General features: G+C 43.2%; 1 protein-coding gene across 1 annotated transcript in view; it reads right to left on the bottom strand.

Moving 5' to 3' along the window:
- Positions 1 to 449: 449 nt before the first annotated feature.
- Znf277 (zinc finger protein 277) overlaps positions 450 to 24,280 on the bottom strand; it is a 96,385-nt gene continuing 72,554 nt past the window's right edge. Inside the window, exons 5-12 of the mRNA XM_055624132.1 lie at positions 20,675 to 20,766; positions 15,714 to 15,824; positions 14,939 to 15,071; positions 7,493 to 7,560; positions 5,210 to 5,306; positions 3,020 to 3,062; positions 1,455 to 1,629; positions 450 to 801 (exon numbers count right to left, since the gene is read on the bottom strand). Coding sequence (XP_055480107.1) covers positions 615 to 801; positions 1,455 to 1,629; positions 3,020 to 3,062; positions 5,210 to 5,306; positions 7,493 to 7,560; positions 14,939 to 15,071; positions 15,714 to 15,824; positions 20,675 to 20,766 — 906 coding nt within the window. The 3' untranslated portion in view covers positions 450 to 614. The remainder of the gene's footprint in view (positions 802 to 1,454; positions 1,630 to 3,019; positions 3,063 to 5,209; positions 5,307 to 7,492; positions 7,561 to 14,938; positions 15,072 to 15,713; positions 15,825 to 20,674; positions 20,767 to 24,280) is intronic.

Below are 24,280 nucleotides of genomic sequence, written 5' to 3'. Positions count from 1 at the left end.
TGTTATATAGTATATAACAGTATATTATTATATAGTATGGAAAATACATAAATAAGTACATATACATTTTGGGGAAGAGTGAGCTAAATTACAGCATGTCCATTTCTATGGGGTTTATAACAGGAAAACAATACCTGTGTAATATGGTCATGTTTGGGTTATTTTAAAATAGTTCAAACTGTGTACCATCCAGACCTTTGTCCATCTGTCATTATTCTGTGGGTCTTCTTTTAATCATTACATTTACGGCTTACCAACTTAGTACAGAAATCACGTTGAAATTTGTGACTTGATGGGTCACAGAGGCAGGTGGGAAGGAGTCTGAAGTCAGGCTTATACATTTGACTGTTTATTTATAGCTTTTGTGGTCGTCTTACTGTGGATAATCATGAGTTTATGACATGAAATCATTTCAGATAACCATATATCAAAAATTCCCAGTCCAAATATAAAAATGTCATGATTTATTTTTCTTCATTTCTTGAAAAAGTTATTAAGAATAACAACCATGATTTCACCAATGAATTATGCTGTGTTGATGATCAAATCTGAAGTCCTCTTTTCTTCCTGCCTCATAGGAGGACACCATGGCCACTCGTCTGGAGCAGCTTCTCCTAGTTTTCCAAGCGTTCCTGGAGTAGCAACTGGTTCAAAACACTGCTCTGTTTCAAAGCACACAGTCTGGACGTGTCTTCACTGATGACAGGAACACTTTCAATTTGCTCTTGAGCTGTTAGGTCGCTTTCACTGTCAGACAGTGTACACAGCAGACTGTCATTCTCATAGGTAGGAAAATAGTATCTGAAAGCAAGCACAGATACAACAAATAACCAAAGCAGTAAAATTCCTGAAAAGCTCTACAGCTGTGTGCACAGTACCAGTCTTGCCACATCCCCTCACAGACACCTTCACAGCTGTGGAGTGTTGTTTTCCCTCTGAACCTTCCTGTCTGGATTAGCCTGATGGGATCTGTTCTTGCTGGCGGACCACTCAGCTCAGTACCTCTCATAAGAAACACTATGTGGATAGGCAGCCTGCTCCAGGACTGGGCACTCTTCTATGAGATAAAACAGCATCCTCTTCATTTACTCAAAGTCTGAGTCCTTCCAAAATGTTAGCTAAGCCCAAAATTGTTAATTTTTTCCAAAAGTTAAATTTCAAATATCCAACAAAAACATAACCATTACTAGTTCCTTCATCTCTGATCTCTACAAGAACTAAGAACAAGGTACCAGTTCAACAGAGGGCTGACTTTGGCACTCATTAGTTGGAAGTTTTCCAAACAAGGAAAACTAGAGTTCTTTTTGGTTGGAGTTCTAGTTAGAGCCTAATTTAATATTCTCTGGGGGAATACTGAAATGTTTACGTAGCTAGCATGCCAAGCCTTTCACTCGTGTTGACAAGAATGATGTGGGAGCCATCACAGAAGGACTAGATTGGCTAATGGTACTCACTGCAGTTGATCCCATGTCTTTCTGTCAGGAAGTAGTGAGGTGTGTTTGGCTTCCTCCATGTGAGCCCGTAAGTCTGCTTTGGACTTGAACTTGGCATGGCAGCTGTAGCATCTGCACTGGTGAACCTGCCTTCGGATGAAGTTGACCAGCTTCACTTGCTGATAGAAATTTAATCCTGAGAATCATTAGAGAAACTTCAGCATTATTTCTTCATTGTCACTAATTTATTTCCTTTAAAAAATTAAAATTTACTTTACACTGACACGTAAAAACGTAAATATTTGTGTGATAGCATGTGATGTTTTACGATTTATAATCTCACAATACTTATGTTGAAAATGTTAAAAATCTTTTGCTACATATATATTTTTTTGAAACAGGACAGAGTTGGCTGTCTTGGAACCAACTCTGTAGACCAGGCTGGCCTCAACCTCATAGAGATCTGCCTGCCTCTGCTTCCCTGAGTATGGGAATAAAGGTGTGCGCCACTGCTGCTCAACTTTGTTATAATTTCTTACAGGAGACACTCATTCTAATTAACCAACCTGAAAACACGGAACAATTAAAAAGACAATCATGGACACCAATATAGGGCTTATATGTGCTGGTCTACGCCAACCACTTCTTCTGTCTTAATCCACTTAACCTTCCAAACACAGCACAGAGGAGGAGTTGTAATATCAACATTGCTCATCAGGAAACTGTTCAACATTTCACACCTGGGAAATGGCAGAGCCACGATTTCACACCAGGCTGGTGGTTCTGCAGTGCAGTCTTGACTAGGAAACCTGTTGTGTGTAACCTATATACATGTCTGTGACAGCAGCAAGGCAGAGTCGTACATCTAGGAGCCCAGGAGAGCAGCCAGGGTATTGAGAGAGGAGATATGAGCTTCTCCATACATTAGCTCCATAGGAAATCAGTACTTCATGCCTCAGCATGTCTGATCCTAGTCACCCTGAGAGTGATAAACTGGTCACATCTGGAAAAGCTCATATATATATATGAGCACACACAGTTTATTATTTTCTACCCTGCGGCCTACTGTCATATATACACTAAGTGCTGGAGTCAGACTATTCTATAGTCTGACTATTCTATAGTCTGACTTCAAGAATCTGAGCTCTCATCCCGGTGTGGCAGTGTAAGCTTTTGATCTCAGCATTCATAAGGCAAAGGAAGGCAGACCTGATCTACACAGCAAGTTCCAGGTCAGCCACAGCCACACAGTCAATGAAGCCCTGTCTCAGCAATAAAACAAATAAATTATAATAAAAAAAACCCCAAGCCTCAGGCCACCTGTGCTTTCTGCTTGCCTTTTTAAAAGCACTCGTATATGTAAGAGAGCAGAAGAAAGTATCTGAAATTTAAAAAATAAAATAAACCTTTGAAGAACAGAGTTCAGCAAGTATGAAAATCATTGCTCTAGTGAGTTCTTGTTAGAATGTCTGTTCCGAGATGGATCACATGACTGTGGCCCCCAGTCATGGCAAAAGAACACAGCCATCACTTACAGGATGGTTTATAAAAGCACAGCGTCATAGGAAACAACTTCCCAGACTTACCAAGCTCTGACTTTATTCTGAGGAGATCAAACTCATGTGTGTCCTGAAAAAGGGAAGGAATGTATTTGTAAGCATATGAATTATTTACTCTTTCGGGCTGAGGCTAATAGGAGACATTTGACTCACAGGGGCTTGAGTATGTCAGAACAGTCAGGGTTCACCACCTTCTGCTTCTGAAACCTAATTCTAACCACCTCCCTCTATGGTCAGCAGTTTTCTATAGCACAGTTCAGAGCATCAATCAGCTGAAACAGGTTAAGTATTACAGCTCGTTGGTGCAGTTTTTACAATTCACCATGTCTTCAGTCTCTAGCCTGATAAGTGTGTGGTGCGCTGTGGCTGTAGAGTGCAGGCATCTGGACCACAGTTACAGAACCAGGCTTTCTTCATGTCCCTCATCAACTATGCTCTCTTTGGACCGCCACAACACAAAGACTTAGAGTATTCTGCTTTCCTCCTTTCTCCAGTCATCTGTGTAAATGTTTAAATTTGCCACCTCACAGAAAAAGGGTCTAGCTCCCTGCGGCGGCATCCTGTGCAGTGCACCAGATGCAGGACGCTCGGGAGTTCACGACATGCTACCATGGAGAGTAACCCTTGTAGGGATACCAAAAAGGCCACTCCTACATGGTGACAGCTCTATAAATCTCCATCTGTCCATCCTACTGGTAACTTGTTATAGCCATAAGAATATGTACCCATAGTCTTTCTAGGTCTGTCCAGTCCTGATTTTGCTGAACTAAGAACAGTATTTCTGAATGAGGAGGAGTGAAGGTGGAGTGAAAAAGAGATGTCAGCTATAGACAGACATAGCTGAGAAGACAGGAGAGAATGTCAGAACTCCTCAGAAACATTCTATTATTATTATTAATTATTATTATTATATTATCCCCAAGTTGTTGTGATACTGTCATATACCATTAGATATTCGTTTCTTTACCCCAGCATCCAGTCAAGAGTCAGGGCAACAGACAGAGTGCCTGTTATACTTTTGGGTATACTGAGGTGAAGAAAGACTCAGAAATATTAGCTTCAAGCTTCCCTTAACACAAGCATGATACACAGAGAGGAAAGCAGACCTCGTTTCTTCTTTCTAATCTCTGGTCCCCGAAGTGGGTCTAAGCCCACACTTTGTCCAGGTCTGCTCTTGATCTTTGTGAAGAGAAAGTTCTTTGTTCTTTCTATCCTAGTCAAAGGTATAGGAATGAGCCTGGCATGGTGGTGCACGCCTGTAATCCCAGCACTCAGGGAGACAGAGGCAGGTGGATCTCTGGCCAGCTTGGTCTACAAAGCAAGTCCAGGACAGCCAAGGCTACACAAAGAAACCATGTCTTGAAAAACCAAAAATAGGGTTGTAGAGATGGCTCAGATGTTAGGAGCACTAGCTGTTCTTCCAGAGGTACTGAGTTCAATTCCCAGCAACCACATGGTGGCTCACAACCATCTCTAATGAGATCTGGTGCCCTCTTCTGGTGTGCAGACATACATGCAGGCAGAATATTGCATAATAAACAAACAAACAAACAAACAAACAAATAAATAAATGTTAAAAAAAAAGAAAAACAAAAAACAGAAAAAAAAATAGGGATGAACAAAAGAAAGACCCCAGAAGCCCCTACTTTTTGTCAGTGTGGCTGCAGCTCTCTCACCTCCTGAGCCTGGAATTATCAGGGAAGCATGTTGAGGGTGGGAGCAGAGACCTGTGCTGTCTACGCTCAGCTCAGGTCCATCCGGTCACCCTCTACACTGCCCCATGCCCTCTTCTCCTGGGTGGACCTGGCCTTCTCCTGTCTGTCCAGCACACTGTCCAGTACAGGAATGGAGTAGTGACTGGAGGATGTTTGTGTTAGTTTCCCGTCTGTTTCTGTGCCGAGATTTACATCCTTTAACCACCACCACCACCAACACAACAAACCTTCAGGGAGAAAGGACGAAGCAGAGAGTGACAAATACTGCTGCTCAGCCCATGGAGCGGCGCTGTGCATGTTTAGGGAAGTCACCTACCTCAGTGAACCTACTCCAGAAAGGCCTCAAGCATGCCCAGAGTCTACCTTCCTAGGAGGTGTGTCCCATCAACTCCACAAGCAACATAAAGCATCACAGCGAGTGAACGAGGTCCAGTGAGCCCCAGCCCCACACTGCCAGAGTAAAACAAAAGGAAGGAAGGAAGGAAGGCCAAAAGCATCTCACCTTCATGTGCACATACAATTTGTCTATTGTCTCCTCTTGCTGTTCGCAAAATAGACAGACGGCAGAGACAGGGTATTCCTGCCAGTCAGACCAGTCACTAGGTTAAAAACAGAAGACAGAGAACATGGTCATTTCACTGGGGGTCTGTTTTGTAGCAAATGCCACCAGTCTTTGAGTTTGACATAATGGGTTGAGTGCACATCCCATTCTGACTTTCAGATACAGCATCTGACATTCCAAGCACGAGATGACCAGAACAGCCGATAGGCATTGCCCCACTTTCCCTGTTTGCTACTCTTCTGAACAGTGGCTTGAGATGGGAAGCAGTGTGATATTTTCTGGAGTTTAACTCAAAAAGGACACCATCCTGGGCTGCACAGGATGAGCTTGGAGGTGCTGGGCTCCACAGGGTGGGCAGGGCAGCTTCACAAAGCCGGCTCATACACTTCAAGAGGGAAACACTGATGATTTTAAATGGGGCAACGTTATATCTCCAAAAGGCTGCAGAGGCTGGGAACACAGCTCACAGTCACATGGACTGGAGGTGAGACCCCTACGTAACAGAGTCCCACGTAGGCTGTTAGTCCACCTTTGAAGGAGCTCTAGGTAGGAGAGCCCTGCCTGAGCAACAGGGAGGTCACCCAGGGTCCTGCTGTGGTCCCGAGTTCACAAACACGTGTGCCCGCCCACAAACACAGGAGCAAGCACACACACAAGTCAGTCTTCAACAAAGCAGACAGGATCCTTTCCACCGCTTCCTCTAATTCCATGCATTTATCTCTTGAGACAGTCCCAAGTTCTTGTTGTTGTCCAGACAGAAAAATTGCCAGCAGGGAAGAATTGTGAAGATAAGGAAATTCACATTTACATAGAAACAGGGAGAATTTCTTATGGCACATTAAAAATCCAGCTATAACTTTATGATGAGTTGTAAGTTATCTGCTATAACTTCGAGGAACAACTCAATTGCTGCCTGAAAACAGTAACTATCGGGCTGAGGGATGGCTCAGTGGTTAAGAGCATGTATTGTTTTACAGAAGGCTTGAGTTTGGTTCCCAGCACCCACGCTGAGCAGCTCACAACCCCAGTGGTTGAGCTGTTGTGGGAGTTGTGGGGCCTTTTAGACATGGGGCCTAGCTGGCCAGCCAAAGGCCATGAGGTAGGCAGAGGGCTATACCTGCTCAGGTTCCAGTCCAAGGCCTCTGCGTCCTCATCTGAAGACAGGACACTTATATTATAAGCATCATGAGCACTGATGGAACCCCAGCCTCCATGGCTGCCCTGCCATGAAGCCATCAGCCTAAACAAATCCTTCCTTTCTTGTTGCCCCTTCTCAGGGGCTTAGGTTGTAATGACGAGGGAAGCAACCTAGGGAGCAGGGCTGTGCATACCACAGTACTGAAATACTGTCTGAACCCTGCAATGTGCCCTCACTTACTGAACTCTCTGCAGTCAAAATGCAGTTATAGGGCCACAGGAAGCCGCAAGAAAGGCTGCAGAAGTCTTTTACTTCCATGGCATATAGAGCCCCGACGGTTATCAGGTGTGGTATTAGTAAGGAAGAAGCAGAAAATGGGTGCAGAGAGGAAATCCCTGTCACTGAATGCACGGAAGGCAGTCTCTTTCTAATTGCCATCTGAGACAAGCTGTCTAACTTGTCTGCACCACAGTCTCCACCAGACTCAAGCAGTGCCACTTCAAAGGGATGCATGTAAGAGCCAAATAACAGACTGTCTAACACTGCAGTAGGACATAGAGTCATTTAAAAGTATGAATTTATTTTCCTTATCCAAATTCCCTTTGATGATATTTTTATGTATGGTAGAAAAGAAAATGAAGAAATCAGAAGGCCTTAATTGGGTTGCTGCCCTCACTGTTAGTGTCTTCAGCAGGTTTTTGTCTAAGATGCTGACAATACATATTTTCTGTGTCTGCCCCCCCTCCTTAGAGACAGGGTTTCTCTGTGTAGCCTTGGCTGTCCTCCAACTCACAGACATCTGCCTGCCTATGCCTCCCTGCGTGCTGGGATCACAGGTGTGTACCACCATGCCCGGCTTCATATCTATGTTCTTAACATAATTACTGCATGTGCTCCTCTCTGTATGAAAAAGTAGAAAGTAAACAAAACAAAACCAATCAAAAGTATCTTTAGGGATTTTTTATGTGAAGATTATTTTAACTTAAAAATCTTGCCATTTTCATGAAAGGATGCATTGCTCAAACTGACTCTCTTCTTAGTCTTTCTCTTTGGAAGGGAAATTATAGGCCAAATGACAGCCTTACTCTTCCTGAAGGTCCAGCAGCTCACGATCATCTTCTGACTGCAGCTCTTCCCACGACCTCCCGAGTTCCTTTGTAGGAAGAACACAGTTTAGAACGAGTACAAAGAAGAGGCGAAAACAGTGAGAAAACGGAACTTAAATACCACCATCACTAAAACAAACCCACTCAGATGGTGTTGAAGCAGTACAAGGAAGATACATTTAAAAGTTCATCGCTGTGATTGACATGAATAAATCTTAACGTGCTACAAATTAAAAGAGTAAAAATATTTCTTTGTTTCTAATCATGTTTTTTTTTTCTCCCCACCCCTTTCCCCCTCTTAATTTTAAATCACTGGTTTTCAACCTTGGATATTAGAATATATATTAGAATCACTTGAGAACCTGCATTTTTCTTTTTCTTTTCTTTTTTTTTAAAGATTTATTTATTTATCATTTATACAATATCCTGCCTGCATGCCAGAAGTCGCCAGACCTCAGTATAGATGGTTGTTAGCCACCATGTGGTTGCTGGGAATTGAAGAACAGCCAGTGCTCTTAACCTCTGAGCCATCTCTCCAGCCCCCGACAACCTGTATTTTTCTATTTTGTTTTGTTTTAAAGAAAACCACCAAGAGCTCCTAGAAAAATTCCACCTTGCAGTGTGTCCAACCTTTTGACATTGTCAATCTTTTGATTGTGATAGTGTAAATCTTTTGACATTGCAAAAACAATGTTATTATCTACAGAGTTAACACTTGAGAACCACACAATCAAGTTGCAATTCCCCCCAAAAACCATAACAACCACCACGGCTGCCTCCACTTGACGCTGAGGAAACGGCACAGTGGATAAGGTACTGGCTGCCCAGGACCTACATAGATGCCAGGGAGGCATGCTGGGCACTTGGGAAGCCCACAGGGGACCGCTGGGGCCAGCTGCCTAGGAAAGCTAGCTGTAACTGTGATTCCTGGGCTCACAGAGAAACCCTTTCAATAAACAAAGTGGAAAATGATGAAGGAAGACATTCAGCATCAACGTCAGGCCTTTTGCATGTGTGTGCACACACACAAGCACACATGTGCACGCATATAAGCCTTCATGCGCACCGTACATACATGGAAACAAACGAATCTCCAAACCAAAACAACAACGAGAACACCACCACAAGCAAAGATCTCACGATGTTTTAAGGATGTGTGTGGTTTATGGTTGGGTGGTACTCTTAGCTGCCCTTGGCATCGTGCTTCTGTGTGCAGCCTGCAGGTGGGACTCTTGTAAAGATTGCTTCTGTTCTTGCTCTCCTGTCCTCTACTCCCCAGTCAGCAGCCACAGCATCTTCCTGAAGGACGGTTCTGCACAGGCTGAACAGAGTTTCCACTATGGTTTATGCACTGCCATGCCCTCCCTGGCTCCTTCTGCCTCCTTACTTCCTGCTGCCCCTTCCTTCCTCAGGAGGCTCCAGACAGGCTGGTCTTCCTGCTGCCCCTCCACACAGCACACCTGCTTTCCTCTTGACTGTTCTGCTCGAACACAACCAGACTGCCCCTGACTGGCTGGTTTAACACGAAGCTCTTCCAATAAAAACAGCATTCTGGGCATGGCTCAACCACAGCACTCATGAACTCACAGCACAGGACCAGCAACGATGCAGCCCCTCGGCATTTTGTCATGGGTGGTGGAGGCCCACCCCTACTGAGGCAGTGAATTGTTGCTGGAGGAGGAGCTGATTTTTCTTCAGTGGTTGTGACTAACTTCCCACCCATGCTCAGTCAAGAAACGCCACACAAAAGTAAGACATAAAGGTGCGGAACATAGGGAGACTATGAGAAGGAGGGTTCAGGGGGTGGAGGGAGAGAGAGAAAATGAGAGAGAGAAGTGTGAAAAATGACTAAAATACATTGTATGTGTATAAAACAGTGAAAAATGAAGAATAGTAATGCTTCTATTCTAACTTCCTGCTCCTCTGTGCGCTGGTGATGTTTTGAGCACTGCTGTGCGCATGTGCTTATCTTTTCATTTGCTTGAATGTCCAAGCAGACACGGCCTTTGCTCCTGGTTACATTTTCTGATTCTCTCCACAGCTGATAATAATTTTTTTTTTTTAAATTGTAACTGAAAATTTGAGGTCAGCTTAGATCTTACTTCAGAAAGGGTTTGTGAGGTAATTAAACAATGTCTATAAAGTACATACTAGATATGAATAGCTATTCAATATCTAGTCAAACGTTTTTAAAGATTTATTTATTTATGTATATGAGTGCTCTATTTGCATACAGAGCCTCCACACCAGAAGAGGGCATCAGATCCCATTATAGATGGTTGTGAGCTACCACCTGGGTGCTGGGAATTGAAGTCAGGACCTCTAGAAGAGCAGCCAGTGCTCTTAAATGCTGAATCATCTCTCCAGCCCCTACTCAAACCTTCTACTTTTAACAGTTAGTAGGTAACTTCCACTTTTCTGGGCCTTTGTGTGGCAGGTCAGTGTCAGCAAACCCATCTAGAAGGATGGTTAGGGTACTTTATTCTAGTCCAGTCATTTCTGTTTTCTCTTTTGAACTGTTTTTTCCTCTTTGTGACCTGTCTTCTCTCACTCAAATCTGCCAAAGCAGACAGTATACCAAAGCCATTGGAGGCCAAAGCCTGTCATTGAGCATCTTTTCAAAGAGCTGACCCAGGTTGGGTCAAGCAGAGCCTGGCCAGCTAGAAGCACAGCCATCCTTCTCACTCAGTGTCTTTCTTCTGGAATACTGCAACCAAGATTTTCTCAGCAATGGACATGCCTTCCCCCTAAAATAAAGGCATTCATTTAGCTAAAACAAAGAACTATGTGCACCATTGTGCGTTAGGGGAGGAAGAAAATCTATCATTCATCAGCTTAATGAGAGGCTTTGAGACTGTCATTATTTATCAGCTAAACAAAGCATAAACTCAGATATGCCGGGATCCACCATACTGTCATTAGAGACAATTTGAACTCTATAATGTACTTTTAAGAGTCATCTTCAGTGTCTGAGCCTCATTATAGGACCTCAAGCACTGTAAACAGGATCTCTGCAAGAATTTTTGGTAATATGCTAAAATGTTCACAGCACACTCGGCGTCTTTGATTTATGGCCATACTTTTATTGCTACAGGACATCGCAGGAGAGGCCATCTGTGACGTTACCATGGTACGAGAATGAATGGATGAGGCTATCAACAAACGCACTTTTCCCCTTTGTAACTCAAGCATACTTTTGCAACTTTCTGAGTGTTCACTCTAACTTGTGCTGCTTTGTCTTCATAGCACAACTTTTAAAATTTAGCAAAGAGGAGAATCTATTTTCCTTAGTATATTAGGAAATCAGCCGTACGCACTTGGCAGTGGCCTAGGCTTGCTAAAGTACTTTGCTCAAGGACAAGAGCTAAGGGGGGAGAACATGGGAATAAACAAGGCACATGACTCCCAATTAAGACACTGTGCTAATGAGTCACGTCAGGAAAGCTAGGAACACCAGGAAAACAAAGTTTGGAAGGCATGTCTGTAAAGATGTTCAAAACACCCCCTCAAACCTCTGCATCAGATGGTTCGTGAGCAACGAGAGGATGGAGGAAGAAAGGGGAAATGATCTCCTTCAAGCAGGACCCTGCCATCCAGCACACAGAGACACACAGATACACATGCATAGACACATACAGACACCGACACAGACACTGACACAGACACACACACACACACACACAGACACACACACACACTCATGAGACAGAGGAACAGACACATCTTTATATGTGAAGGATTTACAAGGATATAACAAAACTCTTTAGGCTAGGAGACTACATCTATGTGGCTTTGTGTATTTTAAGACAAAATAAAATAATATAAAATAAAACAGACCAAATGATAAAAATGCAACAGAACTAGTTTCCTTTAGACAACTCTGGGATTGAAGCATGAGTGCCTTAGGACCATGTGGCTGGAGCCCAGTGATGTGAAGCGATTTGCTCTCCCCAGGGCTGAAGTATCTACTGGAGAAACTGAGAGAGAGCCGTCTCTTAACAAGTACTCCTAATCACTGCACTTTGGTTTCCCCCTGATGAGGGAACAAAGCAAGATTTGAGGTAGGTGATCCCGACTGGTCAACAGAGTCTCTGTGTGTCTGTTACATTCAGAAATGAATGTCAGTCTTTCAACTCGGAAATTACCTCACCTGAGGAGAAGGGAAGCACTTGTCAGTGTGCTTAGTTTGCAGGGCAGCTGAAAGCAGCCGCTATCCCTTGCTCTCCCACCTTTGTTGACTGCTGGCTGGCATCTTGCTAGGATATCCAGGATGCCCTGGAGATGCTAGAAGAGTTTGAAATGGAGCAAAAAGCTCCTCAGTGGGTGCTTGCACCACTACTGCAGAGCCCAAAGACCAGGCTGAATGCTGGTCTGGGAAAGGGTTTTCATCCGATGCGCTCCCACCAGTCTCAGAACTCTCAGTAGACAGTCAGTGCTCTTGCAAAATGCTTCCTTCTGCCTCAGTCTCCTAAAGTCTGACTTGAAAGTATGTGGAGTGCATGAACAGGACAGAAGGGACACAGCACAGACTACTAACACAGTTTTTTCATTTGCCCATGTCCTTGAGAGGAATAAGCCATGGACGTCTCTCAAGCTTTTTCTCTTATTTTGAAAAAGTAAGGTTTTATCTTTACTTATCACTTAGGCAAATTTTTAGAGAACTTATTCTTCCTGTTAATGACTTGTTCTTCACATTAAATACTGTTAATTAACATGTCTAAAATAAAACTATAATGTTGCTGAGAAACTGCTGGCTTTAATGTTTCTCTAATGATGTATTAATATTATTTGAAACTGTCTCTTATATGAACAGCCTAAGTATTACTGTGCTTTTTATTCATTCCTAGACTCTTCCAGCACTGCTAGGATGTTGCGAAGGCTGACACACCTGGTAAATGCTTCTTTAGTTCAGTATAGTCATATACCTCAGGGACATGACTGCTTTCTTCTGTCTCTATCTCAAGTGTTTGAATCATTTTTTAAAAATGCTACTATATCAGAATACATTTTTCCTAATCATTTATATATATATAAATAAACTTGAATAGCATTTATTATGTGATCCCACTGAGACACACACACACACACACACACGTTGACGTAATCACTACACATACACAAAGGGCACACCTTGTGCCTCAGGATGGAAATTTGGTATCAAATGGTTCTCCGTTGGTTAGCTTTACATGATGGTCTTATTAACCCCAATAACCTAACAAGGGCAGTAATATTAACCTCTGTTTTATAGTCAGGGAAACTGAGGCTTACAGAAATTAAGAAAGCTGCTCAACAGCATCTATGGGGTGGGAAGGAGAATTGCTGGCACCTGAGCCCCTCCTAATCCCGGAAGCCGTGTGTGTCATTTTTATATCTACTAACCATTTGCTTCAATACTTGGGCTGAAAATGCTATGGCTGTAGGCGAGTCTCAAAGTATAAGTTCACCCAGCTTTACTCTCTGGTTTGTTACAGGAGAACAGGTCATCACAAGATCAGCACTTCCTGAGGGAACTCGGCTTTGAGAATACAACAGAGGTTCCAGCATGGCTTCAACCATGGGAATGAAGACACAGTGGATACCTGATTCACCCTGGCTGCGTGAGCATGTGGAACCTCACCGTGCCCCAGTCTCCTTATCTCCAAGAAGGCTTTCTTACTAATGCGTGTGCCCTGAGGACGAGGTTAAATGACCCAGTATATAAATACCTGTCATAGTGTCTGGCCCTCAGAAAGATCTCTGTCAGCTGCTATTATTTTAAAAATGGGATTTTTGTCAATAGTACCTGATTTCATTTTCATTTCATATTTACTAAGATCATTATTTTCTCTTGAGCCACGAACTGCAACGGGCAAATCTGTGGTTAGTACAATCCATCATGTTCCCCCTGGGGACAGCTGGCACTCATCAATAATTTCAGCTAGACGGCCAAACTACTTGATGCTCAGGGATCAAGAAGTAGTTAGCAGTCATTTACAAAATGCCAGCAGAATGTGAGTGTGTGGGCCCTCTGAAGTCTCCCTCCTAGATACAGACTCCAGCTACACAGCGTCCTGCCAATTCGCAGCTCTTGCATGTTAGTTTAAAAGGGCCTCGGAAGCAGAGACTATTAACTTGTGTTTACAGCTTGCTGCAGCAGCCGCAGACTCCAGACAGTGCAGGAGTCTACTTCCTGTTGGAGTGGGCTGGGCTTGGAAGCAGCATTTACTCTAGGAAGTCATGACTGCATCATTTTAAGATAAGACTGAAGGGCTCGGGCAGTGCCTTTGCCTAGGGGCTAGCTGTAAAACACTCCTAGTAAACCTTGGCAAGGTTCCGAGTCACACAAGTCACACGTGCTAAACTTACTTTTTGAGGAGAATTTCAGTTTGACGCTGCATGACTAAGTTATAACACATAAAAAGTGCACATCAGAACAGAGAGTTCCAACAAACCTGTATACGGCTTTCTATCCAACACATGAACTGGCTGATAATATTCACTTAGTCTTTCCAAATCAACAGGCTTGGATTTTAATGTACTTGTATTGAGAGGGGAAAAACAAACAAACAAACAAACAAACAAACAAACAACTACCTCTTGCTTTAGAAAATATCAGACTCAGAACTCTCATCTTTCTGTAGACTTAATCCTTTCTATGGATGGTAACATACCTCATGATATACAACTAAAAGGTTGGGGGACTGAGAGTAGGCCTGGCAGCATTCTCCAGTCATTATGTCAGTCCAAAATCCCCTCCCAGGATTGTAAATAACTCCAGTGACTTTGTCTCTAGCTGAATACCTCTTTTTGTCCCCAAAGGACAAATCCCCAGCGGGCAGCAGACAGGATAGACTTTGTCCGTTAGGACATTTAAAATCCCTGCAAGGGCCACCAAACAAATAAAAAATACTTCCCTAGTAAAGTTTCTCTGAAACTCTAGAACAGTTTCTCTGAAACTTCCCTCAAAAATAAGCAGACAATGATGTCGACACACGTTTTACTTGAGAATAAGGGATGGAGGGGATCATTTAGTGGGAAGATGGAAGAAGAGTAAAGAATTTGCTTTTAAAGAGTTATCTTGTGTGGCACCTAGCACAGCCAATGCTCAATAAATGGCTTTTACAAACAGAATGAACAAACCTCTGGATTCAAGCTACAGAGAAGACAAATGTGGAATGGTATGTAGATAATGAAATATTGTTTGTTTTCTCTAGTTGCTATCACACTGTATTCTTAGAGAATATCTGTCATCTTTACTGTAGAAACATCTGTCAAAACAAAGGCAACCAATCAAATTTGCTTTGTAAAGCCCTGGTAACCACTTCTTGATAATGTTTCTTTTAACCTCTGTACTGATTTACTCCTTACCTAGACATTAGTTGGCTTGTAGGTAGATTTCGAGTGCAGTATTGTAACCATATTTTAAACTATAAAAATGAGATTTACCAAGTAATTGATGACATAAAATCGGTCATATTCTCTGTTCTTCGGATTGATCCTACGATGCTGTTTTTTTCTCATGTGATCTTTAAGTGTGTTTTTGTCTCTGAAGGTCTTCTCACAGTACAAACACTGTAGACTAAAAGAAACACACAGACATTGCTAACCATCTCTCTTGAATGGTTGCTGTAAGAACCCTAATTTTAATTTTACATTTATTTATTTAGGTTGCAAAAAAAGAAGCGAGGGTAATGTGGTCCTTCCATGAATACCTCCCTCCCTGTACCCACTTGGCTTTGTAGGAAGCATGGTTTGCTTTGCTTTGTAGCAGCCTAAATTGGTCAACTTGGCTGTTTAGCTGCAACTGTGGGAAGGACTGCTCTGTTTCTAGACTGTGCAAGCACTGTGACTGGGCTCCTCTTGTTCCTTTCCCTGCCACAGTGCTTGGCATCCCTGGGAACTATAAGCCAAAATAAGCCCTTCCTTCCTTAGGGTGTGACCTGCCAGGTACTTGGTCACAGTATGAGAAAAGCAAGTAAAATAGATGATGGGTACATTTTTTATGATATAGCTTATATGTTGTTTGGCATAAGTCATGCATTTTAAAGCAATAATTTAAAAACTCAGCAGAAGGCAAGATAATGTAGACAAAATGCACACAATACCAAAAAAAGGTAACTTTCATTTCTTTAATTCTAAATTAAATTATTAAAATGACCTTTAAATATTCAGCATGTCTATATTGACTGACTTGGGCTGTGTTTTGTGAGAGAGCACCTACTTGTCCAGTTTCTTCTGTAATGTGCACAGGAATTCCGCACAGTTTACAATGTTGTCTGGCAGGCCAATATTGAAAGCGTGCTCTCTGGCCATGTGGTTCAACAGAACAGATCTGTGAAGAAATGTGAACAAGCTCTATTACTTATAGATAATCCAAGAGCAAATCAGGTTAGGAATATCATTATATAACTAATCAGAGAAGAATCAAATACTAAATACAGACATAAACACTTGTGCCTTGTTAAAATGGATATGCCCAACAATATGCAAACCCACATGTCTATAGGAACCACCAGGTTCTGTTCTAGCTTCCTTCCCCTCCCTCCCTTCTTTCCATTCTTCCTTCCTTCCGTTTCTTTCTTTCATGTCCTGGAACTCACTCTGTAGACCAGGCTGGCCTCACACTCAGAGCTCCACATGCCTCTGCCTCCCGAGTGCTGGGATTAAAGGCGTGACCACCAGTACCTGGTGAGGTCTTACGGTTTAATCAAGTAAACAAATAATGCTGCCTCGCTTTTCCAGTTATGAGAGTGATGGTTGATTTTAGGCATTCACTTTCCCAGGATGAGGGATACTGGAGAACTAGTAATGCCTTTGGTGTGTGTGGTGGTAAGGGCATTTTCACGGAAGGCTGGTGTGTGTCTGACTAAGGAAGCAGGAAGCCTGTCCTCGCTGGGCAGGTGCTGTTCGTTGGGTCTCTGTTTCCTCGGGTTCAGACAGCATCACTTTTTATCCCTGAGATACTGAACCACAGGCCCCATGGCCTTGGGACTGCAGCTTACAGCAGTGCTCCCAGAACTCTCTGGCCTTAGGCCTGGAAATGAACAACCCCGACTATGAGTCACGTGGATCTGCCTGGGACACTTCTGTCTCTAACGCTTCAATGGTGTACTGTGGGAGTGCTCAGCCTCTACAAACAGAAAAGGCAATTCCACTAACGAGTCTCACACTTTCCCTTATCACTGTTCCTCTGGAAGATCTTGACTGACCTACCGGAGAAGAGAAGAGGCAACTGGTTAATATCAAGATGGCCTTTTTTGTGACAGGAGATCACGGACATTTGCCTAGCACAGCACCAAACAGATTATGAAGCTGCTGTTAATAAATGTTAAGTGGACAGGTCATGATAACCTGGAGGCGCATTTGCACACTAGCTTCTGTACACAAGGAGACTTTGCTTTCTACATTTACGTTTATTCCTAACTTACGTGTAAAAATATGATGTGCGTATTCACTGATTGCCACATGGCATTTTGATACACAGCTATCATATAGTGCTTCCGTCCTTCTGCTCCATCACTGATCACTCAAACTTCTTCCTTTAGCTTTTTGTGGTACACAGCACATTGGCATTGGCTGCAGTCACCCTGTTGGACACCAGCAGCATACCAAACCTCTTACTGCTGTTCAGCTATGATGGACACACAGCAATGGACGCTGCCTTTCCCACTACCCTTCTTAGGCACTGTCAGGCCCTGCTCTATCCTCCACTCCTACAGCCTCAGCTTCTTTTCAGATTCCACACATGACTGAGATCATGAAATACTTGTGTCCCTGGGCAAGACACATTTTACTTGATATCATGCCTTCCAGTTTCCACCCCTGTTGATGTGATTTGACTTCTCTATTGAGCCAAGTGGTATTCTGTGGTTTTATGTATTACATGAACATCTTAATTTCTAAAACTTCAACGACAGGAAGCATAGATATGTAACAAATTGTAGTAACACAACTCTCTCATAAGTAAAGGTGGGAGCTTTAGGGCATGCGTGAGTATGTACGTCGCTGTCAGACCGAGCACAATTGCTGCACAAGTTTTTATTTTATCCATCTTACTTTATTCCTTAAAAGTGTTCTTGAATTTTTTTTTTAAAAGAGAAATAAAGCAACCTTCTCTCCATGAAGGTTTGTTAACTTTCTGTTCATGATACAGGGGGCACATTTAATCTGTGGTTAATAAGCCATGTTCTCTAACTGCTTACTGATAACTTACAACTTCAACTAAGGTACTTGTTGGGTACTTTACATTGATGGTCAGACCAGAGTCTCCCAGGACATCCAATGCACAGGTTTCAGGGTGGAGCCCGTGCTGTGGAGGACTCCAGGCAGAGAGAGACTGGGACCCTCTTACTGCAGGTGGGGTGGACAATGGATGGCAGAGCTATGCTGCACTGAGTCGGGAAGCTTCCTACACCCTAGGTCCATGCTAGAGCAGGGCAGAGCCTCAGGATCCACGGAGAAGGGACAAAACTCAGTTATACATGCCCGGGCTTTTAGGATGAGATGCAGCCACCAACTATTCCTAGACAGAGTCAGAAAGAACAGCCGGCTGAGGGGAGATGAGCTGACAGCTTCTCCGCTACCCTACACTACATATCCAAGGTCTCTGGTTGCTATAAATTATACTGAGTGTACTGATGGTACCTCCTCCCCTAGCCTCTGAGGACTAAAGGCCTGTAGTCCAAGGTTTGAAAACCAGGAGATGGGACCTATACCCGTGGCTGGTACAAGGAACGTGCCCCGAGTCTCTGTGAATAGTGGCTTCTGCAGGCTAAAAGAGTTGACTTGGGGAGTTGAGGTAGCACTGTTCTTAGGACATGTTTAGAGTTCCATTGGGCCAAACCCAACCTCACCTGACTCTAAGGTCTTTTCTAAGAGTAGTGGGCCTGAGTCAGATGCCCCCAGGTTGTTTAGGACTGGCATACAAGCTTTGAGATGGATGCAGATCCAGCAGTTGGCTCAAGAGCTGCAAGGGTTCTGGTATGCTCCCCATGGTCTAACCTTTGCTGTTCGCTCCTCTGAATGTGTTCTTGAGGCCTAGCCCTCCTCTAACTTTCTGGGGCCTGCCAGACAGGTCTCTAGATCTTCAAAGTGACAGGTAGCAAGCTCCACTCTGCTGGCTCAGAAAACTGAAAAGATTTTCTAGCCTTCTCACCTTGATATCTTCCCAAGGTTTCCATGCCCATTTCAGACTTGGAACAGGGTTTAGCAGCTGCAGAGACAGTCTGAAGGGAGGTTATTATGGCGCTAATGATCTCCATGTGGCCCTAGGCTCTGCTTTGGTGACCAGATTGATGCCCTTCTGGTTTTGTTTGGCTGCCTAGGAGTCACCTAACTTGACCAGGACTTCCTGGAATTCCACAGTTGACATCTAGGTACTGAAGGGGGCACTACAGAGAGGTAGAGCTATAAAGCATTCCATTACTGTGATAGTTAATTTATGCATCACCTTGCCTGGCTAAAGAAAGGTCATAAGGCATTATTTATGGGTATGTTTGTGAGGATGTTTTTGGAAGAGACTGGTCCAAAAATAAGAAAGCTGAATAAAGACAAGTACCCTCACCAAAGCAAGCAGGCACAACCTGATCCATCCATTAGGATTTGGAGAGTGAGATGGGCAACTATTTATCTTCTTCTGTCCTTAAGACCCTGAGATGTCACAACCACTGGTCCTTGGGTTTCCCATGTCTTCAGACTGGGACTAAATTTGCCACTAGTTTTCTTGGGTTCTCAGACTGTAAAAGGTATATTTGTGGCACTGTCATCATCCTAGTTATATGACCCAAGACCCACAGCTCTATTCTTTTCTAAATTCTATTGGTCCCTAAGTGGTTGGAGGTTGGAGGATTCAACCTATGAACCTGAGACAAGATGGGAGGGTGGCTGGGGCCCTCTGCTCTCATTCTTCTAGCGCAGCAACTAGTTGGCGAGAGCAGGGAGCCTCTGTAGTCTGGTTTTTCTCCCAGATTCGGAGCTTCTTTAAGACCAGACAAGACAATTAACTAAACTTTTTACTTTAGTTTCACATTAATTTTGCCTTAATTTCCACTGAATTACGTGCACAACAATTTTAGCTAGTATTTCAATTTCTTACCTTCTTTATAACGTTAATTTTTATCATTAATCACAGTTTTACTTCAAATTAGAAGCTATGAAGAAGCAATATTCCATATTCAAACTGGTCCTTAAAGGCAGGCAATGATTATGAATATATAATTAAAACATCCTAGGCAGAATTGAAGTTTTACTTAAAATACTCCAAATACCCTTTCTTCTCTGTTTTTTGCCCTATACACTTCAGAAATAGTTTTCTGCCTCTTCTCCTGGGTCTTGTCTTTCCTGGCTTCATACTGGATGCCGTCAGATCTTTCTTTTCAGCTCTGGGGTTTGGACAAACAGGATGAAGCTAAAAGCACAGCTGTGTGAGCCCCCCCCCCCCTCCCCGCCCACAGAAGAAGACAGAGTGAGCTCTGTGCTGCCCTCCTCGACAGCAGTGTGGACGAAACAACTTAGTGCTATCAACCATGAGATTCACAGAATCCCAGGCGCATTTCCTTCGGAAGAATGACTCAGTGATGGCAGGAGCTGTGAGCTGAGTGGTGTCGTAACTGTCCTTCTCCATTTCTCTCTCTGCAGATCCTCTCTAGCCTTCAGAGCGGCAGCCTCAGAGCCCAGGTGGCACATGGCAGTGGACATCCCTAGAGTCTGTCACTAGCCACCCTGCCTGGCAGGTGTTGCCCACGTTCTCTTCACAAAGTTGGTCTTTATCTGATGTGACTCCACTGATTTAGAGAACAAATCCCACCACCTGAACATTTTCCACATGTAATCAAAGACTTTTTTCTTCTTTCTTCTTTTTTATGATGCTGCAGCTGCTTGAGAAAAGTATCAATTGTGGCAAACACTACATTAGATAAACCACTTAAGACAGTCTGGGAGTAAGATGTCATGAAGCCTTCTGAGAGTTTCTGCCATACCCGGGGGTTTTAGAAGAGTGTACTCAAGGGTAAGGCTCTATGAATAACCAGAAAAGACCCAAGAAGACCACAAAATGGAGGCAAAGATGAGTTATGATCCGATGTAGGGTTGAGGTTTGCTCCAAGCCACGTAGGAAATTCTTTAATAAAGGGCAGAGAAGACATATTGGCCCACAGCACTTATGAAACGTGTAGAATGGCAAACCTGTTTCCAAGGAATTCCTCACTGCAAAACATGCACACGCCATGAAAGCTTGTATCATTTCGCTCTCGCTGCTGCTGATCCAGAATTTCTTTCTGTAAATTATAAAAAGAGTTATGAAGCTATCTTTAATGTCTGTAGTTAGTCACCGAGCAATGCCAGTCTAGATAAGAGTGTCAAAGGTCATGTATGAAAGCTGCTCAGATTCCTTCCGTCTTGTCTTGGCATTGGAACACTGACTAACTCAGTTCTCTCCAAGGGTGTCCCACTGGCAGGTCCCTGTCCAGCAGTACGAGGCTAATACCAAACAAAGTCAATGGTACTTCTGTAAGTTCTTTTGTCTCACAACCCTTTGTCTGGACTTTTTTCTTTTTTTAATCTTGCAGATCTTTTGATTATCCAATATCATTTCTAACGTTGTTTTCTCTGTGTGTCAGTGTGTGTGAGCATCTGTATGTGTTTCAGGCGCTTTTTTGCTTTGACTCTTTTCTCCCCCTTTTTATTTTGCTCTATTCTGATTTGTTTTCATTTCATCTTTTATTAGCTTTTTAGATGCTTGTTTGTATTATAATGAGATTTGGGTGAATGGGGAGGTGGGGAGGATCTGGGAGAAGAAAGTGTAATTAGAATATACGGTATGCAAAACTCTACTTTCAGTGAAAAGAAACTCTAAGTCTACACATAACAGAAGAACACTCCAGTCAGGTGACAATGGATGAAACTCAGAGTCAACAAGGGAAGCAACTCCTGGACCTTCCTTTGGTTTGTGCCAGTCATTTTGTATCTTCACTCTCTCATCAGACCAAAATCTGCTATTTTTTTTTTTATTGTTCTTATCCTTAAACCTCCATTCACTTTGTAATCAAGTTCCGAGACTTTCCTCACTATCTCCAGTGCTATTGCCCTGAGTCCAGATTTTATTGAGTTGTTTTGAAGTTACTATAAATATGTACCAGAGTTCCAGGACTGCAATCCCTCTTCTCTCACATACTTCTGCCTGAGGGAGAAAGTACTTATTGAACAGTTCTTCCATGCACAGCCATCCTGTTGCCCTGCGGCTGAAATGGCTCCAACACGCTCTGCTGGCCTCGGCTCTAATAAGGGCGGTTCTACACCTTGTCTCTCCCTGAGGTCAGTGTGCTCCTCTGCCTGTCTCCTTTACAAATCATTAGCTGTTATCAAGATCCAGTGTGATTCCTCTCTCTTACCTTGAATGCTCTTGAAAAATCAACATTTTAACACACATTTCTCAGGCCTGGGACAATAATAACCCTCATTTTGTTACGAGAAAAATCTGACGTAGCCCAATACTTCCTTCATTTCTTTCAGCACAAATTTGAGGGTTCTGATGAGTCAGTGCCTGATACTAACCCAGAGCAGGTTTTCATTGGCCAGAATTAAGTTGTTAGTGGAATCTTAGTTGCACAACCAAAAAGTAACTTAAGAAATATGCAAACTGGTTAGCCTAATTTACAGGATAATAAATTAGAGGCACCTGGGTAGACAGGGCCATAAAGATGATCCCTGCTCAGCATGGATCAAACCCTTTTATGTAAGACCCAGAACTCTGGAGTTGCTGGAGGAACACACCCCGTGTGAAAAGGACACCAACCACACACACAACAATCGCCAGAACGGACAATCGGGATTGCTTGACCTGTGAAAAGCTTTTGTTCAGCAAGGGAAAGGATCACCAGAGGAAAGAGAAAAATCTTTGCCAACTATAACTCAGACAGGAGATTAATACCTATAATATATAAAGAGGAGCAAAAATTAAACACCAAACCTCCAAAGCATCCAACTAATAATGAACTGAACAGACCGAGCAAGCAAAATAAAATAATCAGGTAACTATATCTGAAAAGTGTCCAATGTATTTAGTCATCAGGGAAAAGCACATTAAAACCGTTCTGACATTCTGTCTCCTCCCAGTCAGAATAGCTGTCATCAAGAAAACAAACGACAACAAATAATGGTAGCCCCAAACTGCTGGCCCCTGGTGGTGGGAGCCAGAGACCCCTGCTGCTGCTTGGCCACCGTGGCGTCAGGTGGCTACTTTTCTCCAGCCTTGAGTGTCCAGCTCCACCTCTCTTCACACGGTCCGTGGTTTGTAGTAGGCCACCTGCCTGCTACATACGTGCAGTGCAGTGTCTCCTGCTGCTGCGGGAGGGCCACTCGGCTGGCTGGCCTCGGGGTGTTCTATGTCCACCTGCCTGCAGTCTCTACAAGTTCTTTTTGTTTGTTTGTTTTGTTTTTAAACTGGCTTACAAATAATGTTATTTAAAAAAAATTTTTTTTGTAATAAAATCCTTTGTTCTAATTGGTCTACTCTCCATAGATCCTTTGTTCTGCTTGGCCCACAATCTCTGCCACCCTTCTATCCCCATCCCTGTTTAAATGTCTCCATCCTCAGTAGTCTGCAGTCTTTCACATCACCCTGGTTCTACTAGACCCGTTCTCTCAAGGCACAGTTCCCTGCTTGGCCCCCCAAATGATCCCTTCTAGATTGCCAGCTTCTACAAATACTCTCATTCAACTGTAGAGTCAAAGCTAGGATCCATATATGATATGTTCTATTGTCTAAGCACACCCAGCCACTCTACTCTAAGATTACCTTTCTGACCAATACCGCTCAGTATTGGCTTATGAGACCATGTGTGCTCAAAGGGCCTTCAGGATCTAAGCCCCTCGCTATAAAGAGGTGCTTGGGCTGGTTGTTTAATGCTCTGGTACTAAAGTTGGTGTCGCAACACAATAGCTTTTTCTCTCTTGTCCTCAGAATGTACCCATAACAGAGTGTGTGGCTGTCCCTCTATAATAACAATCTTTGCCTTTAGTTCAGTCATGATAGAGATCTAGAGGCCGAGACGCACTAATATCTTCCTACAAAGCACCCACACAAGTGTCACTGAAGTAGGTCAGAGGGAGACTTTCTTAACAGTTGGAGCCTTAGAGTACACTAATACAACAGGAATAATAAAACACACAAAACAATTATGCCCTCCTCTTGGTGTAATTAGAAAAGGAAGTATTCTACGGAAGTTCGTTTTCTAGATCATTGGGATTTAAGCCTGGTGGCCAAGGTTGAATTATGCACAGGATGGTTTTGTAAATGGCCTTCCGTGTTTTCCTCTGAATCTCAAATACAAGATGTGATTTGACTGGCTTACAATGTGGGGTCCCGGCCTAAAACAATTACTATTGTACTGTCTTGTAACTGAAATTTATTTGACTTTTAGGATCTCCTTGCCTCTACAAAAGATCAAGCTGTTGTGCTCACCTTATTGCACTTGCTCTCTTCTACAGCCATCTATGTTCATCACCTAGCACGGAGCTTCTCCTTGCTGTAAGTGGATTTAACTGCATATCCAATATCTGGCTATACCTGACTTCCTTTTCCTCGACTCTCCTAGACCTTTGGCTTGTCCTCTGACCCTGGAACTAAACTATTTCAAGATGAGCTCAAGACACAGAGGCTACCAAGTTCTAAGAACATAAGTCAGTCAAATGTTTGGCATCTAAGAATTAGCATCACCTGGCATCTGCCTTTGATGTGGTGTGTGAGTTACAGCCGCTTGGTGAGAATGCTTGTCTTCTACGTGGGCTCTC

Source organism: Psammomys obesus, unplaced genomic scaffold, assembly GCF_907164565.1.
Source record: "Psammomys obesus unplaced genomic scaffold, mPsaObe1.curated_primary_1811, whole genome shotgun sequence".
Lineage (NCBI taxonomy): Eukaryota > Metazoa > Chordata > Mammalia > Rodentia > Muridae > Psammomys > Psammomys obesus.
The sequence above is the reverse complement of the archived record's forward strand: the minus strand, read 5'-3'. Positions and strand labels throughout refer to the sequence as shown.